Here is a 20,766-nt window from a genome sequence, read left to right on the forward strand (position 1 = left end):
AATCCTCTCTAGATAGACATGGAGTCCAACATAGAGACGTTGAGGGCAGTTCTGGGAAAAAATAAAGCTGTCTCATGTTTACAGGTCAAATAGTTCAGACTCCTTAAAAATGACTTAAAACCACAAATTGATTATAATGAAAACAATGACGATATTGCAACACAAGTAAATAAATGGAACAGAACAGATATCCAGAGACAGACTCAAGTATATATGGAATTTAACATATGGCAAATGAGGAATTTCAATTTAGTGGGCAAAAAAAGAATCTCTTATTAAATAAATGGTGCTGATATAATGGATTTCACTCTGGAAAGACAAAAAACAAAGCTAGATACCTTTCTCATATTTTATATAAACATATATTCCATATAAAGATTTTAAGGTAAAGGATAAAAATTTAAAAATATTAGAAATGTAATTCAGAATACTTATATGACTTTAGAGTGAGGGAGATAATCCTTAGCAATCAGGAAGTCAAGTATCTATTAAAGAAAAAGACACACTTGACTAAATAAAAATCTTAAGAAATTATTATGGCAAATGAAATAATAAACAAAAGCAAAAGATAAATAAATGCTAGTCTAGGAAATATATGTAGTACTATATTACAAATATTGATATCCTTCATGTGTGAATTGCTCATAAAAAACAAATAATCCACTAGAAAAGTAAGCATAGGACATGACTGGGACATTTCACAGAAGAAAAACTCTAAATGACCAATAAGCTTATGAAAAGAGGCTCAATTTTACTTTTGGTCAAGGGAAATGCAAATTAATGCAAGAGCAATCAACCTGTTTTTACTTATCACTTTGGCAGAAATGTTAAGATTGATAAAAATTTAAAATATCCGGTCCTGATGAGTATATAGGCAAACAGGCATTGTCAAACGTTAAGAATGAGAATCATGACAAACTTTTTGGAAGGTAATATGGCAATACTTATTATAACATACAGGTTTTTCGAGGCAGAAATTTCACTTTGGGGATCTTATCACCCAATATAGCATTAAGAGCACCAGTTTATAAGAATATGTAAACAAGGATGTTTTTCAAGGCATAGCATTTAATAGAGAAAAAAACTGGAAACCACATGAAAGTCCATAGATAAACAAGAGATGAAAGACTAAATTCCAGTACTCCCAAACTGAAAAACTTTATGCAGCTGTTAAATAAAAATAAATCAGATGTGTTTATCTAAAATAATGTTGAGTAAATAAGCAAAGTGCAAAACAATAATTTTAGAAGGCACGCACAGTCATCCAAAGCTTTATAAGGTTGGAACAAAGTGTGGAAGGGCACTCACTGAACTGTTAACATCAGTTAGCTCTGGGGAATGGAAAGGAGGGCAGGGCCAGAAATAAATAGGTTTGTAAGGAATAAGAAGAGAACCATGAATGAAATGACAATTTGTTGGGCATTCTATGAATAGACTGTGTGGGAAGGAATAAAGAGATACTTGATAAAACCAGCAAAAATTTAAAAATGGAAAAAAGTAAATAGTAGGCACCAATGAAAAGGATAAAAACAACATAGTACTTACGCCAATAAATGTAAAAGGGTTGAACTCATCTATCAAAAGAAAAAAATAAATAGTAGATACCAACGGAAAAGATAACAACACAGCAGTTATCTCAATAAATATAAAAGGGTTAAACTCTCCTATTGAAAGAAAGAGATTTTTCATGCTGGATTTAAAAACTCAGGTAGGTATATTGTTCTCTGGAAACATCTAAAACCAAGTAACCATAAATCAACAAAAGTGATCTTATTCACAATCTCCATAAATATTATAAAATATTTCTTAACATGCCTAATAAGTAATGTGTAAGATCTTATGATAAAAGCTATAAAATTTTACTGAGGACATTAAAAATATCTAAATAAGTGGAGAAATGTTTCATTTTCTTAGATGAGAAGATGATCTATTATAAAGATGCCAATTCTTCCTAAACTAATGCAGTGTAATTGAGTGTAATTCAAATCAATATTCCAACAGGAGTTTTTAATGAAACCTGATTCTAAAGTACACTCAGAGAAATAAAAAATAGATTAGCTAAGAAAAAACAGGACAAAAATCAAGCGGGCTTTATTCTACTCTACATCAACATAACTGTTTCCATGAGGAAAAGAGTTTAGTGAAAAGAATCTTTATTTCATATTGGCAGTATTAAAGCCACACTTTGTTATACTGTAAATCTCCTAAATGCCCATCAAACTGGTTTACTACATTAAGGTAAATCAAAAGACGAGAGCACTACACAGTAAAAATAATGATACACATGAATATTCACTGGCACTGAAAAGATACTCTTAATATACTGTAATATAGTTTTGAAAAATCCACTGAACAATTTCACATATCTTAAGTATAGCATTAAGGTCCAAGTTGATGATTGGATAGCTGAAGCCAGAGAATGTAGCCAGAGGTTGGAAAGAACAGAGTGACAGGAGGATGTGAGAAGCTTTGTTTTGCTTACCAGAGCATTATGTGAGGAAAGGAGTGGGATGGTATACAGGTCACCACTGAAAAAGCAGTTATTGAGTATCCCTGGAAAGTTAGAAAGGTACCCCCAAGATCTTTATTTTAATACTTCATTTAAAAACCTGGCATCTATAAATGTACTGGAACTTTCAGAAACTATTATACTGGATGAACAAGTGCTATAATTTTTAAATGTAAGCAAAATTATTCGGTCAAATAATGTCTTATGAATTGAAAACTTTTCTACATTGAAATAAAGTAGCATTTCCTTAATCTTTGTGGTTGTATTTTAGAATTTTAAAAACAATTCCATGTTCTCCTAAATTATAATTAAACATATATATGCATATCTGTTCTATATCTGCATCTATTGGCATTGTAGATCTGTGAAGCTCTATATTTCTAGATAAAGAAATTTTATTTCTGTTATTCATATATTCACATATGGATGTGATCCTTTGGTTATTAGAGTTTGCCTTCTTGAGATCTTCTCCGCTTTTATTACATCTTTGTTATCACACAGCAACTAGAAATTAAAAAATTTACCAGGATAAATTATTTAGGGAAAACAAACTCCTTTCCCCATCCTCCAATCTAGGAAAGAGAAGCTCAACATTGTGTTTTGAAAGGTTGGGATGACTGCAAATACACACACACACGCACACACACCCACGAGAAAGTAAAGCATCTTTCTCTTGCAGGATCTTAAGGTGGATTAAACTGGTGAATCCCTGAAAATCAGAGGGTGGGGGGTGGAGATGAGTGCTATAACTAGAAGCAAAACTAGGAGGAGAGATTAGGAATTCCTGAATCTAATGTTTAAGGGTCAGGGGTTTGAGGAATTTCTGTGCATGGTAGAGAGGAAGATCAAGTACACATGGAAGAGCTATGCATAACAGCGGTTAAGAGTACAAGCTCTGGAGTCATTTTACTGAGGTTCACATCTCAGTTTCACCAAGAATTGAGACAATGATAATGCCTAGCATTACTTTGAGGATTAAGTGATATAATCTTTGCAATATGAATATAGAGAAAGTAGCACTATTATAGAATCAGAAAGTAAATCATAAGAGGGTCACAATATGATACATGAGGTTTCTCTATTCTCCCAGCTGGGAGAAAGTTTAATAAATAAACTTTCTTGGTAATAAATAATTGCCAAAAGAAAAAACAATTACATCTGCTTCTTCCATAAGAAGCAAAATAGAGAGAGTTGGATGACAGAAAATCCAGACCACTCTATAATGTAAAGGGAATTCTTTCACATAAGATATGATACTTATGTTAATCCTAAAGGCTACCTATGATTAGAAAGAGAGAGAAAGAGAATGAGAATGAGAAGAAAAACACAGGAAGCTACAGACGTGGCTGTTCATAGTCTGTACAAATGTGAAACATGTAGCACATTCCTAATTCTGTCACTCATTAATCAAGCACTTTTTGGTAAGTTATGTAATTCTAATGGGCCTAAATTTATTTCCCTGTGATATGCAGTTTTGTGAATATTATAGTTATAGTGTTATTCTATGTTTCTGTCATTTTCACAGTCCTCTCTAGTTTAGATTCTAAGGGGAACTACAATATATATTTCACACACTAGATGGCAATATATGGCTTTGTAAGTGGATGTCTTTTTCATAGAAGCCTAAGACGTCTAATAATCAAATAAGAGCCGATTTTTCTCCAGAAAACACAGAGAGAAGGGTAGACATTAACCAATTCTTCATACTGAGGTCATGTTTTAATCCCTTTGATTTGATCCACAGATGTTAAAGGATCTTGCGGGCACATTCTAGTTTAAGTCTTTCGTGCCAGAGAGAATTATTTCATAACAATGAAGTAAATACAAAATGATTTCCATGGGGGTCCAATTCTGAATTGAGTCCGTTCAATACAACATCCAAAGACCCTCATCCTCAGTCAAATATACCAAGTCAATTATTCTTAAACTTTTTCATTATAAAGAGCCTACATATGGTACAATACTCCTCCACTAAAAAAAAAGGAAAGAAGATCTATTTCTTTTCAGCATGATACATTTTTTAAAAACAGTGTCAATGTTATCTTTCTTTCTTTTTTTTTTTTGAGAGGGAGTCTCGCTCTGTCACCAGGCTGGAGTGCAGTGGCGTGATCTTGGCTCACTGCAACCTCCGCCTCCCAGGTTCAAGCGATTCTCCTGCCTCAGCCTCCTGAGTAGCTGGGACTACAGGCGCACTCCACCACACCCAGCTAATTTTTGTATTTTTGGTAGAGATGAGTTTCATCATGTTGGCCAGGATGGTCTCGATCTCTTGACCTCGTGATCCGCCCACCTCAGACTCCCAAAGTGCTGGGATTACAGGCAGGAGCCACCGCGGCCGGCCAATATCATTTTTTATAATAAGAGTAAACTATTCTTATTTTTAAAGTTATGATTATTCAAAAAATTGTAAAGAAGAAAATGAAAATCATATCTGAGCAATAGCCAATGTTAATGTTTGTCAAATTATTTCTGATTCATGAAAAAATATATAAATACATACTTTAATCTTCTTTCCAAGTTAAAAATATTTATAAATATTTCTGTTAATAAATATATTATTATATTAGTGGTCACTACCATTCTATTTTTCATGGGTATATATTTACAAAATGTACACAGGAAGTGTTCTGAGAACACATACCTTAACTGAAAAGTCTGGTCTTGCCCCACAACACTATTTTTCACAAAATTGACAGAATTGGTCCCATTTAAAGATGAGTAATGATTAACAAGAGACATATGCAGAGAAAAGGAGAAAGACAACAGAACTGAACAGAACAGAACAGAACCTAAGAAATGAGCTGATGAAAAATACATACCAGAAAAATTTTGCCAGGAAGCAAGTTAGTTCAACAAACACTCGGGCATTAGTTCAGTAACAGTAAAAGAATACAGGACCTCTTTGAAACAATACCTCAAGGAAGGGGCCAAAAGGAACTCTTGAAAATTACATGGATGACATGGAGAAAAGGCTAGAAAAAAAGTAATGCAAAGATCAAAGTTGAAAGTGAGTTAAAAGAAAACAGAAGCTTTGAGAGGGAGATACTTTAAGCTTTTGTAGATACTCTGAGATCATAATAAATGAAACAGAAATAAATCTTCCAATAAGTATTAGAAGGAAACTTACCTAAATAAGAGAAGAGCTGAATGTTCAAGGCAAAAGTGGACAACATAGCCCATGAAAAATGAACACAAAACTAGTAACAATAAGATATATACTTATGAAATTACTGGGCTCAAAGATAAAAAATATAAAAGAGATGGCTCTAAAGTAAAATATCCCTGAAAGGTTTAGAGGAAAAAGCATACACCAGAAAAAAGAAAATAAAAGAAAGAACATTTCATTTATAAAAGTTTATTTGAAAGCAAAATAAAATTAAAATGAAACTAAAGAGAGAACTTTTTAAGTCAAAGGATATAATTTTAATGAGGGTCTAGTACAAATCAAATAAAATCATAAAACAAAAATTGCCACAAAAAAACCCAGGAAGGACAGAAAGAAAAGTAATAATAGTAGGTGAGTTAAGTTATCTTTCTCAGCCAAACACAGCTCAAGTGCACACACAAAATGTAAGATGTAAAAAGAGCTAAATAAAATTATTAATTAGCAAGCCCTTAAACACATTTAGGAGACAGTCTATGACATGGTGTTGCTTTAGATGTCACTAATACAAATATTGAGAAATACTTTCAAAATGTAATGTTAAAGGATCTCTCTTGATATACAAAACTATGCAGTTTTTAAATATTGGAATATGTAATTTACAGCACAAATGAATGTCCTGACTGATGGCTATACTGTATTTTTATAAAATGTTATAGTATGTTATTAAAACAATCTCAAAATCAATCCAATTATTGCCAACCTCCATGGCAATAAATTATCCTACTTTAAATGTCATTGGCAACAAACTAGAAGTAGATTCATGAAGAGATCATTCAAATTAGTCTCCCACTTTGCCTATAGGCATCTAATAAATATTCCAATTTCTTCTATATTATTATCACACACTGTATTAGAAAATAAGCTATATTATTTCTGCATAGTAGAAATGATACTCAAGGAAAAAAATGCTTTCAAAATTTAACAGCAGCTATACCCTTCCTCAAAAAACAATTTATTCTATAGTTCTAAATCTAAGATCTATAAAACATATTTATTACCAGTTTTCTTTCTATTAGTGGTATAAAAAGCCATTTCTCTATCAAATCCAATGTCAATGTTAGCTGTGCAACAAAGTCAAAAGCTACAGGCATATCAATACCCACTGCCATCCCACAGCCCTGAAGCCTTGTCCACCACGACCAGACTCTGTTACAGCTCATGGGCTTCAGGAAAGATGAGGTACCCTCTACAATTCAATGACTTGACGGGCCAGGGTCAGTGAGACATGATGAAAGCAGGAGAAAATAAGTGAAATCTGTGCAGATACTGACAAAACAGAGCCACAAAAAAGTAAGAACATGTCGTATTTGGTTTTCTGTTCCTGCATTAATTTGCTAAGGATGAGGGCCTCCAGCTCCATCATGAGCTTTTATCTGGAATCCAGGTAATAGGGAAATCTATAGGGACAGATAGTAGGTTAATGATTGCTTAGGGCTGGGGGCAGGGATGGGGATGGAGGGATGGGGGTGATAGCTAAAGGGGACAGAATTTCTTTTTGAGGTGATAAAAAATTCCAAAATTTACTAATTACAGACATTGATAATGGTTGCCTATATCAGTTATTATACTAAAAACCACTGAATTGTACATTTTAGATAGGTGAATTGTATGGTATGTGACTTATAATCTTAAAGCTATTTTTTTGTGTGTCGTTGTTGTTTTGTTTTGTTTTAAGAGGTGTGTCTTAGGGGTTGAGGAAGAAGTCAGGGAAGAGGTGAGCCAAGAGGTCCCAAGCAGGGAAGAGCATAAGACAGAGACTCAAGAGTAATCCAAGATGAGATGTCGCATGGGTTCATATAATCAATATATGCAAAGCAAAGGTGCAAATGTGAGGAAAAGAGATACAAATTGTTTGGACAGGCTGATGCTTTATGACAGCAGTTCTCAACCCTGGCTGCACAGTAGCATTACTTGTTTACAAGGCGAGTCACTTTTTGAAGATACATTTGTTGCTCTGTTCCAGAAACAAGTAGATTTGCTAAGGCAAGGTATTAATAATAATTCTCACAGTGTGGCTTTGAACTGAATCTTCAGCATCACCTAGAAACTTGTAAAAAATGCAAATTGTCCATGCATACCTCGATACAACCAGAAACTCAGACTGCAGCCCAGTAATCTGTGTTTTAACAAGTCTTCCAGGTGATTCAGATGCAGGCATAAAAACAAACCAAAACAATGGCAACAAAAATCCACTAGAGACAGGGTGAACATTCTGCACCCAGACCCTTGATGTGAACATAATATGGTGTACCCTTCTAGTTCTTTTTGTCAGGCTTGGGAATAGCTATTACCAAGCAATTTTTCTAAGAAACTTTTGTTTTAACCTTTGTTAAGGAAAGCAAAACCCAGGTTTTAGCTATATTGTTCACAGACCTGAAAAGGAACTGAAACAGATGTTTTAGATATTTAAGGTTTTAACAGGAAAGTATTCCAATTTAAAAACCAAGATGTCACTTTTTTTTTGTAACAGCAAAGTTATGAGAAATCTGAAGTTCTCTCAAAGATTTAATATTTCAATTCTAGGGCATATAGATATTAGATTGGACTTCCCAGACACACTGGATGAAGGAGAGAGAGAGCAGCTGGAGTACCAAAAAGGATGTCAATTCACATTCCTGGCATGATTCAGGACACCCTTCTTACCTGGTAAATAGAACTTCATACAGAGCAACATACTATTTGATAAAAAGTAAATGAATCAAAATGAACATATAGAACTAATTAAATTAATGAAAGTCAAAGGAATATGTAAATACAATTTTCAGATCTGAACTTCAGCATAAACAACTAGTATTTTAAAAAATAAGGTCTACTGCAAAAACAAGCAATGGGGAAAAGACTCCCTATTTAATAAGTGGTGTTGGGACAACTGGCTAGCCACATGAACAAGACTGACACATGTTCACCTACATAACAAACCTTCACATGTACCTCCAAACCTAAAATAAAAGCTAAAAAAATAAAAAATAAAGATTATATCATAGTATTCTAGCACCTTGAGAAAAAAAGAATAAACAAAGAAATCTGAATAGATTCCTTTAAGAAATGGAATCTGTAATTTAAAATTTTACCACAAAGAAAACTCTAGGCCTAAATGGTTTTACCAGTGAATTCTTCTAAACATTTAGGAAAGAAAAACACCAAACTTGTATTAAAATGCTTCCCCTGAACAGAAACAGGAAAAATTTCCCAAATAATTCTATGAGGCCTACATACCTCCATGTCCAACAACTGGAGAAATTAATACAAGAAAAAATACTACAGCTCAATCACTCTCATGGACATGAATGCAAAAATCCTAAACAACATATTAGCAAGCCAAATTCAGATTTACATAAAAAGCATTAAAAAATAAGGTCCATTGTCAATATAGAGTTTTTCTTTCTTTCTTCATACAAATCCATATTTAATGAAAATAGAATATGAATAGATTTCTATAGGAAATCAAACCCTCTGCACATACTTTCACCACCACATGTTTTATATTAAAAAGAAATTAAACAAAGGTTACTATCTAAGGTAAAGTGAATAATGCTAAACCAATTGCAGTATCCAAAGACTTAGAAAGGATAAAAATTTTCTTTGAATTTTAGTTCCTTTATTAAAATTTGGCTCTTCTGGCATAATTTTAGCTTCTTCAGCAAAATTTACTCATCCCCTCTCACCCATCCCTTCTCATGCCTCTCGTTCACAAAAGAGCTAGCTAGACAATTGCCTCAAACAGAAGTAAACACAATTAGAGAGCAACCCAGAGAACAAGAACATAGGAAAGGAGGCAATCCAAGCAAGTACTTGTACATAAAAATCTTTTCTCAAAAATGGCCACAAAAACTGCTATTCCTTTAGGCAAAATCATTGCATATCCATCAATAATACTGACTTGTTGAAGACATGGGCAATAAGAAAAGTGTTCAACTTTTAACCAGTTTTAAAAAAAATTCTATGGGTTTCACATTGGCCTACATTAGTATCATGAAGAGGGCCATAAGTATCAGTTTTTAAGACAGGCAAATCAATAGAGTCTATCACTTGTCCTTTGCTAAGAGAGTTAAACCAAATTCATGCTTTGTCAAAAGAAATCCCATTCCCTGAGTCAGGTAAATGGCAAAAGCAGACTCACAGTTGGTGATGTCACCTTGAAGCTGCAGAATCTGAGGAACTGGCATTGTGAGAACAATAAGATCAAACTGCTCAGGGGAGCCTGTTTGTTTGGATACTTCCCATTTGTCATTTCTTAGGTTGATCTGTGTCACACGATGTCTGAAGTAGACTTCTGCACCTGTTCCAAAAGCAAAATCATGTCCCCATTATCAGAATTTCATATATGAATAAAGGGGATGTGAGTAGTCACAAACTGAATCCATTCAAGTGAACAAAATGGCCAAGACTGTCTTCTACAGTCCTCCAGCTCTCTTATTTTACTTTCTTTCTAATTTAGTGGGAATTCATCCCTACCTGGCATCCTTGGACTTCCGTATCAGTGCCTGCTCTGAATCAAAAACTACTGCTACAATTAGCGATAAAAATAAAAATAATAACTATAGCTACTTTTCATTAAGCAGCTACTATATGCCAGCTGCTTGGTACACATTATACTAATTTATCTCACAGACAAGGAAATAGATTGAGAAATAGCATGCCATGATTTAAAACTATAACCATCTGACTCTAAAGCTCATCATTTTTGCAGAACAAGTATACACTTCAGTAAACATGTGTGTTAGCAATGAAATAAGAAGAGCAATATTCTCTATTAAAGGAATTAAAATTTCCTATTAAAAGACCTGAAAAAGGTTCTCTGTAAGGGAAATGCAAGTTCTCATCAATAGATCAATTGTTTCATTAAGAAGAATCAGAATTTAGAAACATACTCTAGAGTACCCTCCCATAACATTTTCCTTCTTAGCACTTAACACAAGGATATTTTAATAATTATTTCTTTAATATTGTCTTCCCTTTTAATCTGTAAGGCCCATGAGCTACAAATTATACCTGTTTTATTTCTACATATAGCATATAGTATGCATAGCATAGAATTTATTAGGTAAGTATTTATTTAAAATAATGAATTATGAGGCCAGGCACGGTGGCTCACACCTGTAATCCCAGCACTTTGGGAGGTTGAAGTGGGTGGATCACTTGAGGTCAGGAGTTTGAGACCAGCCTGGCCAACATGGTGAAACCCCATCTCTACTAAAAATACAAAAACTAGCTGGGTGTGGTAGTGCATGCCTGCAATACCAGCTACTCAGCAGGCTAAGACACGAGAATCGCTTGAACTCGGGAGACAGAAGTTGCAGTGAGCTGAAATCGCACCACTACCCTCCAGCCTAGGCAACACAACAAATAAAAAGAATGAATTATGAACCATAAACTGAAAGAAAGTACAATTGGGTCATTAAGTCTCCTTAGTAAACTAGTACTCACCTTCCAGTTTTCAAAAAATTTTGATTTACAAGCAAATCTACTTTTATTCAGCTTTGTGTATAGAAAAAGAAAGAAATGAAGATGGAATGAGGGAGGAAAAAAGCACACTGAAAGATCCTGTTCATCTTTATCTGGGAAATCTCACATTCCTAGTCACTAAAAATCCAGCTAAAGTTCATCCCAAAGCTTCCTTTCTGTAGCCACTCCAGCTCAGTGTGATCCTTCCTCTCTATGATATTCTTCAACCATCACTGCCTTTACTACTCATTTTGACACTGATTCAAAATATCTGCATGCTTTAGTTGTATCTTATCTATGTAATAATACTCAAGGCTACTTCATGTCGGGTCTTCAGATCTCATACACTTTTATCTCTTTCATTGACCCTTAAATAATGCTACACCCTAGTAAGCACTCCAGTTTTTAAAAAATCAAATGTAAATGTTAGAAGAAACATAGTTCTAGCTAGCCCAAGAGATCAATCTCTGTTCAAGATAGTGTGCATCATTCTGTTCAAAGATTAGAGCAAGGGGCTTGTAAACAGTACTCCATCTTGCCTGAGGGCTTTTCTAAGACCCCTGCTTGGGGAAGGTGCAAATAATTTGCACTTTCAACACATATCCACCATCTCCTTTATTCCAACAAGGGCAGCTCTGCTTCACTCTGTTTTTATTTATTTAGGATGCCTCACCCTACTTGCCTCACTTAGTCCATGGCCCTGTCCCAGACCTCAGCTAAGTTAACTGATTCTACGTTTTCTCATAATATTCCTTTGAAGAGAACAATATGCTGTTATTGTTGGTGGCATGAGTGTGTGTTTAAGGGGACTTAAGTTCACAGTCCTAGAAAATTCTTCATGCCCCAGATGAATGCCTTGAAAATGTATCCCAATGGCCACAAGGTGTTCTGCGAAGTATATATATATATATATATATATATATATATATATATATATATATACACACACACACACACACACATATATATACACCAAGGTGTGTGTATGTGTGTGTATGTGTATGTGTATATGTGTGTGTGTATATATATATATATGTCAGTGGTTCTCTAAGTATGGACCCCAGACCAGCAGCACCTATGTACTAGAAAATGCACATTCCTGGGCCCCAACTCGACCATACTGAATAAGAAACTCTGGGAATTGAGCCTCGCAATCCATGTTTAACAAGCTCCCTTAGTCTTGTCATGATGCGCGCTAAAGTATGAGAACCACTGGGGTAGGTGGACACGCCCAAATCAAACACCACTGGCAAAACCACCCAAAAAGTAGCATTTATCAAGAGGTAGGAGAAATGGTATAGCCTCTCTTATTAACCAGAAAGGTTTCTTTCCAACTGCTTGGAGCAAAGTTTTTGGGAAAGTGGCATTTCCTTGTGAAAGTAATTAATAACTTTCACAAAGACTATGTGTTTAAATCTATAAGCTCTGAAAAACCCAATTTTAAAATGGATAAATAAATAGTCTCAAGAGTTATGTCTGAGCTTAGTAAATTTGACCATGTCCCTCTCTTGCATAAAACCCTTCAATGGCTTCCCATTGCACTTAGAGTATAAAATCTTTAACATTGCTTACAAAGCCCCGTATAATCTGGCCCTGCCTTAGTCTTGAGCATCATCTTTTACCATTTTCTCCCTCACTCACTACCGTCCAGTCATAATGATCTTTTATTCCTTGAATGCACTAACCTCCTCCTACTGCTTCAAAACAGTTCCAATTTGATGTGTCCACTGCATGGAACTCTCATCATTCAGCTCTCAGCCTAATTCCCTCTTGCCCACCTTTCAGGTACCCATGAAAATATCAGTTCCTCAGGGATGCTTTCCCTAACACATCTCCCCCATCACTCCTCTAAAACCTACTGGGCTAGGTCCTTTTATTGTAAGTTCTCGCATAATGCTCTCACTCTTTCTTCTTAACATTTATCATGCATCTTTTCTTTGTATGTATAATTAGTTTAATGTCTTTTCTTCCCACTATACAGTAACAGAGGCCAGGATCATGTCTTTTATTGACTTTTGTTTCCCCAGCACATAATATTTAATTAGAATAAAATGATCTTCAGATAGCTGTAAAGATATCAGAAGTCTAAGAAGGTTTAAACATTTTACAAAGGCAAATGTGTTTCTGTTATATATTTATTCAATTTTATCCCTGGCCTTCCTCCATTTTAAGGAGAAAATCCAAGTTTATGTTTCTCCTATGATTTCCCACAAATAGGTTTTAGTGAGCAGCAGTCAGAACTGCTCAGGTGGGACCTGAAGTGATGTGAACCATCTCTAACTGACTACACAGCTTGAAGTAAATAGAAGAATGCTTAACCTGGTTTTCATGCCATCCTCTAGCTTCTCTAAAAAGGACATCGTTACGGATGAGTGCCAGGATCACCTGCTGGGAGAAATTTTGAGACAGAACCACCCAGACTCACTTCCCCTCTATCAATTTTAGAAAGAAAATAGGCACAAAAGTAAAAAGAGAGAGAATAATAAAAGTAAATATTACAATACAGAAGCCATCCTAGCTAATGACATCTGCCACCTAAACCATTTTTTCCAATAAATTGATCTTGTCAATTTTGACAGGTTACATTGCAAATGTTGACTTTCTGGATTGCTAGCCAATGTCCTTTTTAGGTAGATGATAAAATAAAAACAAATAAATGCAGCAACAGCTCTCCCTATTGGTAAGGCAAGCTAAATAAAAGCTGCTCACTCTGTGTCCTGGAAGCTAAATTCATCTTTTTTGAATAATTTAGTAACATGGGACCTTATTCAAAAGCAAAAGGACCTGGCCCATCATTTTCCAAATGTCATAGGCAGGAACCATCAGGTGACCAATTTCCCAGGTTGCATAAAAAACTAAGGTGGTATTACTCTTCAATATCCACTTCCTCCTATGTCAGGAATTAACTGATGAAAGAGGGAAACTAGGGGCACAGGGAACTATGAGGTTGTTCTATTGAACCATGTGTCTACTGACACGTAGCACCAGGTGGGATGGGTACAATCTTCATACTATAGGAAAATAATCAATAAGGAAAGAGAAGGCTCTACAAAATAGATGTTAAATTGGAGAGTATGAGCACCTCTCATTGCCCTCCATGAGAGACTTAATAGAAAAAAACAACATGATTAATTGCAAAGGCACTTCAGTTCTGTTACCAACTAGCCAAGCCACCTTAGACAAAGTACCTGAGTCTCATTCTTCCAATTAACAAATAGGGATGATGATTAACTCCCTTGAAAATTTACTGTGAGAATTAGAAACTACATACGTAAAGTACCTCAGGTAGTGTTAGATAAATAGCTAGCACTTAATAACTGATAGCTAGAATCACTTTTGCTATTGTCAATTCTCACCCCAGCATAATGACAACTAGTATAAAAAAAGAACAAAAGAAAATCATGTTTCACTCACTCAAGAAGATTGTATTAATGGAGAAGGCAGGCAGTCAGTGGAATTGATGCCAATAAATACAGCTTTCTCTGCAATGAGGTTAATGTGAACACATCGGACAATAAATTAAAATAGAACATAAGGTCAAGAAGAAAGTATCTATTTCCCTTACCCTTTACTATTTGTTCTGGGAAATTGGTCTAGTTAAATATTGGCTTTAAAGGTTTGAACCTATTCTAAAGCATGCCTGATTAGGCATATCCCAGACAAATAATTTCCCTGGGAGTCTGGTCCCAATCTGAATGACCACTGGTTGGTCCATCAGATTGTGGGGTTTTAAACTCGACTAGATTCCAAAATATAGAGTATTTTTGAAAATAGTTGGCAATTTGATTTCTTAAAGTAAGGAATATATGAAGGTCAGCTTCATTCAAGTAGAATATTTTTTAAACTAACATTTTTCAAGAGATTACTATGTGACTGGCTTACTACTTGCTTGAATTTGAGTGCATTATATCTTTCATTCCTCACAACACTTTGTAGCAAGAACTTCCATTACAACATTCTGTAGTAAGTACCCTCATTTTTGCATTTCATTACGCTCATTTTTTTCAATGAAAGAACTGAGGTACAGATTTTAAACTTTCCTAATATTACATGAACAGAAAGGGATGGTAGGACATTAACTGGAATCCAGGTCATTCTGATTTCAGGGACTGTCTTAGCTTATAGTGTGGAAAAACCAAAATGTTTTTGTGGACCATTTATAGAACAGAAAGGTTAAAGGGACTTAAAGAATGTTTAAAAGGGATATAATTATAAAATTAAAAATATTATAGATAGGGTCCAACAAATCCTATAATAATAGATCGGGGTAGAGGAGAATCTCGAAGTATTACAAGAATAACATTAAATAGCATTAAAATAAACAAAGAAAAATTTATATAAACTCAAGTTAAATAGACCATGAACTTGATATAAAATAAATTTTTAACATTTATATCACTCTACCTACTATGTAGGAGGTACTATTAGTTTCTGAGTGAGGTACAAGGAATTAAAAATAATCTCTTCTCTCAAAAGCTTAAAAAGCAAAATTGGAAGTTAAAACGTATGTATTCCCCCAAACACATAACAAAATAAGTAGATGCAATGTATTCAAAGATGTTTCTCTGCCAGGACATCAACTCCATGAAGGCAAGGACATTGGTTCTTGTATCATTAGTACCTAGTACAATGTTTGGCATTATGGTAAGTATTCAATGAATGTTTATTGAACAAAAGGATATGTGTATGTATGTATATATGCATGTGTAGGGGTGAAATTTCAGTAAAAATCAACTGACAAAAGGCATACTAATATGAGAAAAAGCATACAAATTTATTTAATCATAGTTTTGCATGACACTGAAACCTTCAGACTGAAGACCCAAAGATACAGGAGTCAATTTTTATGCTTAGATTCAACAAAGTATGGACAGCTCTGCAGCAATATGATTGGGCAAAGGGTTATATCTATGGCTAACAAACTGGTAAAACCCATCAAGGCCTGTCTGTCTAGATTCTTCTTGTCCTCTCTGTGTAGCATTCTTTCTTTATGGTTATAGGTCATGACCCTCTCTGGAACTGTTGTGAGCTACAATCAAACACGGTAGGTCAGATAATTTCTTTATGGCCAGTATTTACAAAGGAAGGCAGGGGAAAGCTAGAGTGATAGTTTTAGGTTTTATGGCTGGTTTGGGGGGAAAAGGGGTTCTTATTTCTATGACCTGCCTTGGGAAAAGAGATTCTATTTTCTAGGGCTAGCCTCAGGGATGAATGCAAGGCCAGAGATAGGAGGGCAGGAGAAGGTCAGAGAGAGCTACTTCTGAGGGCTCCATTTTGGGATGTCATTTTCTAAGCTCCTGCACATGCATGCATGCATGCATATCAGTTAGTAAGTACCTGATGATTTCAATAGGTATACTCATCCAACCTGGGTCAGGGGAAAATCATGGTGGAAATGAGATTTTTTAAAGTGATATGACCACACTATATGAAGCTGATAGTAACATTCTACAAAACGTCCAATAGTGTCACCATCTGTGATGGTCAATTTTATGTGTCAACTTGACTTGGCCATAGGATGCCTACATATTTGGTCAAACACTATTCTGGGTGTTTCTATGAGCATGTTTTTAGAAGAGATTAACATTCATTATCAGTAGATCAAGTAATGCAGATTGCCCTCCCTAATGTGGGTAGGCCTCATCCAATCAGTTGAAGGCCTACATAGGACAAACACATTGATCCTCCTTCACATAAAGGAGAATTCTTCCTGCCTGAAAGCCTTTGAACTGGCTCATCAGCTTTTTTCCAGCCTTCAGAGTAAAACTGAAACATTGGCTCTTCCTGAGTCTTGAGGCTGCCAGCCTTTGGACTAGAAGTATACCACCAGCTTTCCTGGGTGTCTACCTTGCTGAATCACCCAGCAGATCTTGGGACTTACCAACCAACATAATCATGTGAGCCAATTCCTTATAATAAATCTCTCTCTTTATCCATACACACATATACACATGCATGCACACATACATACACACACATACCTTATTGGTTCTGTTTCTCTGGAGTAGTCTAACATACCATCTATATACTGAATCTCGAATGGAGAAATGGTCTAAGCCAGAATGGTATTTATTATGTTCTCAAGTTGTTTATTCAATCTTACTGACCTCTCTGATGCCCAGTATCAAGGATTCTTGGGGTTCTCAATAAGTAATATTTGATGATAAAGATCAAAACAGTAATTATGCTGGAAATGGCTTATAAAAAAATTCTTAGCCTATATCCTTTCTCAGTTATCTCAACTTGGGTACTTAACTGAATTATGATTTATCAAGAAGCTTCATTCTGCTTTAAAAATAATCATCAATTATCCAAGAAAAATTCTATTTTCTTTTTTAAAAGGTCCATTTTCAAAACGCTCATAAAATATATAAGGAACAAATGAAAATCCTAATAGAAAATGGGCAAAGGTTATGAATAAGACATTCACAGAAGAAAACTGCAAAGAGCTGGCTAATAAAACAAAAACAATGCATAAACTCACTTGTAATTAAAGAAATGCAAATTAAAACCACGAAGAGATCCAATTTTTAACCTATTACACTGGCAAAAATTAAAAATTTCCATTATACCCAAATGTGGGGAAAGAAACATTCTCATCACTATTGTGAGATGTTCTTTAAGATTAATACACAGCACAACCTAGCTAAGTTAAAAATGCAAATATCATTTGACATAGCTATTCTTCTGTGAGGAATTGATCCTAAATAAAGATATGCTTCCAAAAGCATGTCAACAATAGACATGCAGCAATGTTTGTATTAGCAAAAACCAAAACAATCTCCCAACCCCATACAGCCTAAATATTTACCAGAAAGCTAATAGTTAAATAAATGATGGTACGCATATGTCATAAATACTAGACAATCATTAAAGAAAATGGATTACACTAAATTTGCTGATATGAAAATAGATCAAAGATATGAGTCAAACAAGGTATAGAATCATTTATGTAAAATTATTCCCTTTTATATTTTTAAAAGAATAAATATAAAGAAATATATATGTATGTGTGTGTGTGTGTATATATATATACACATCTATAATATCTGTATTATAGATAAATAGAGACAGCCATGTAGCTCAATAGAGAGATGCATAAACATTGTTCTGGAAATATACACTGGAAGCTTATCAATGATTACTTTGGGGAAGGACTAGCTATTGACCAGCAAATACAGCACCTAATATTTACAACTTCCTGTATAGTATTAATATGTAACTATGTGTGTAACTTGTTTTTAAATGCTAATTTTAAAATTTAGGCAGAGAAAATCTTACTCCCACCTGATTCTTTCAAGTAATGCTTAATAATTGAAGAAATTCCTTGAGGTGCCACAAAGTTACAGTCTCCTTCTTTCATCACCATTCCTTCAATAGGCGAGCTTAGAGGCCTCAAAACGCCATAGGCTAACAGTTCATCATAAAAACTGAAATAAATCAATATGTATATTTAATGTAATTATATACCATGAATAGCTCTAAAAGACTATATCTTCTTTCAATAATTCTCAGAGGTTATAATTCAAAATCAAAATTAGATATCTTCCTATGAATATTTTGTATTAAATAAAATGTATATTTTGTGTTAAATAAAACTTATAATACAGGTGAAGAAGAGAAATATTTTGAGAATCCATAGGTCGTTTGCTGACTTTAGTCAAAGGCCTATTTCTCTGTAAGCATATTTTAAAAGTAAAGTTAATGAAAACAAACAAATGTATTTAGTATATCTATTTTAAATTTGGTTCAGAAGATTGACTGCCATCACAGCTAGTTGCCTTCTTCCATAACACCAACATAGCAATTGATATTTATCGAGCCCTTACTATGTTCCATTTATCAGCTAATCTAATCTTCACAACAACCCTATGACATCACACAACTGCTAAGATTGATTCCACTCCTTGCAACTAACTCACCGTTGGTGTTTTTTGGCATAATGAGGAGTGCAGGTGATGTACTGAGCACCCAAGTCAGCTGTGCACTGAGGATTATGAGGACTGCAGGCTGTAGTCATTCTTCCCCCTTGAATTAATCCACAGGAAAATGTCTTACTGCATGACAATGAGCCTTAGCAATTAATTCAATGCACCTTAGGTTACCCCAAACAGATTACTTCAAAAATATCTTAAGAAACTTTTTTAAGTTGAAGTATTTGATCAGATTGTGAGATTTTAGAAGGAGTCATGAACAATGTTAACAGTGTCCAGCACCATTATAGTGCATATATTTAGTAATAGGAGTCAGTGAATGGATAAAACTAAAAATGATGAAAGAAATGTCAGAATAAATGAGTCAACTAATGCTCTTTCATTCATACAGTCAATCTTCACCAGAATGACAGGATTCTGCAAACTAGATCTTCAGAAAGTCTTGGTCTATGATCACTTTGGGAGTCTCTTAATCTGCAGAAAGCTGCAAAGGCAACAGACAGACCAAGACAAAAAATCTATTTATTAGGGACAGCAGTAGGCCCAAGCTTTGCAAACTCGGGTCGGGGCCCCTCCCACGCCGCTGTCTCAGGTCTCCCTCTGTAGAGCGCGGGGTACTCCTGCCGGGCCCTCACCCTCGCCCCCACCCTCGCCCCTTCTTAGGCCTTTTCCCGGGCGGCGGAAGTCCCCGATCACGTGACGAGGCGCGCCGCTCGGCGCATGGGCCGCGCTACACGGCCGCTCAGGGAGCTGAGGGTATAGCGTTTTCGCCGTAGACTTTCTCGGGTGCAGGCCCACACCACCTCAGCAGCCTGCCCGGCAGTCCTCTTTTCCCAGGTTTTGGCGTTTAGACAACCCACCTGAGTCCTCAGCCTTGTCCCACACAGCAAGGTACAAGGGACCGGACGTCTGCCTCCTCAGCAGCGCAGCGCACAAGCTTCCTGTCATCCCGGCGCCCACGATCAGCACCCGCGCCATGGCGAGAGGGAGCAGCGATCCGCGCTGAGTCTCCGCGGCGGGGCCGTTCGGCCCGGGCTTTGTGGAAAGGCGGCCGAACCGGCGCTAGCGCTCTTTGGTTCCGTGCTCCCTGCGCCGACCTGGGCCCTGAGCTTTCCTCCGGCCGGCCTGCAGGGGGCGGAAAGGAGGCGGCCGGAGCTGAGAGGCCCCTCCGTCCTTGAGGAGCAAACCTGGGGCTGCGGAGAACCGGGGCTGTCTGTCTTCTCGCTTTGGGGGCCGGGCGCATCCAGAGAAGTTCCACACTCGGCCTGCCCCTCGCCCAGAAAAGCCTGGAAATGGTGTGGGCTATTGTTGGGAGAACCCGCCTCGCAACAGAGCTGACGTTGACCACAGCAGAGAAGCAGCTTAACCTATCTACTGCGATAACTCTCATGCCTGTTGGGATTTTTGCTGTTTTACTATTCTAGATTTGAAAGTGGGAAGAAGAATTTACCAGCGATACCACGGGCAACCTTTCCTCTAATGCTTGAACGGCCACTATTAGCATAATAAAAACATCTTTTGGAATCTGGGAGACATTTTTCTTAGACCTGGGACTTTGTGTAACCTTCCTGAACCTCAATTTCTCCATCGGGGAAATGGGAACAATAACGTATACCTTTCAAACTTGTAAAGATTAAAGACAGTTGATTCATCAGAAAATTCCAAATTACTCTTCAATAAGTTCTATGTCAGAACGCATTCCGTATGTTCTA

General features: G+C 35.9%; 1 protein-coding gene across 7 annotated transcripts in view; it reads right to left on the bottom strand.

Moving 5' to 3' along the window:
* RNLS (renalase, FAD dependent amine oxidase) overlaps positions 1 to 20,695 on the bottom strand; it is a 399,013-nt gene extending 378,318 nt beyond the window's left edge. For all 7 annotated transcript variants that reach the window (XM_009458912.5, XM_063780862.1, XM_507898.8 and 4 more), the window contains exons 1-4: positions 19,915 to 20,695; positions 19,043 to 19,148; positions 18,408 to 18,550; positions 9,796 to 9,954 (exon numbers count right to left, since the gene is read on the bottom strand). In XM_009458912.5, coding sequence (XP_009457187.3) covers positions 9,796 to 9,954; positions 18,408 to 18,550; positions 19,043 to 19,148; positions 19,915 to 20,032 — 526 coding nt within the window. In that variant the 5' untranslated portion in view covers positions 20,033 to 20,695. The remainder of the gene's footprint in view (positions 1 to 9,795; positions 9,955 to 18,407; positions 18,551 to 19,042; positions 19,149 to 19,914) is intronic.
* Positions 20,696 to 20,766: the final 71 nt, after the last annotated feature.

The sequence above is a fragment of the Pan troglodytes genome, chromosome 8 (genome assembly GCF_028858775.2).
Source record: "Pan troglodytes isolate AG18354 chromosome 8, NHGRI_mPanTro3-v2.0_pri, whole genome shotgun sequence".
Taxonomy (NCBI): Eukaryota; Metazoa; Chordata; class Mammalia; order Primates; family Hominidae; genus Pan; species Pan troglodytes.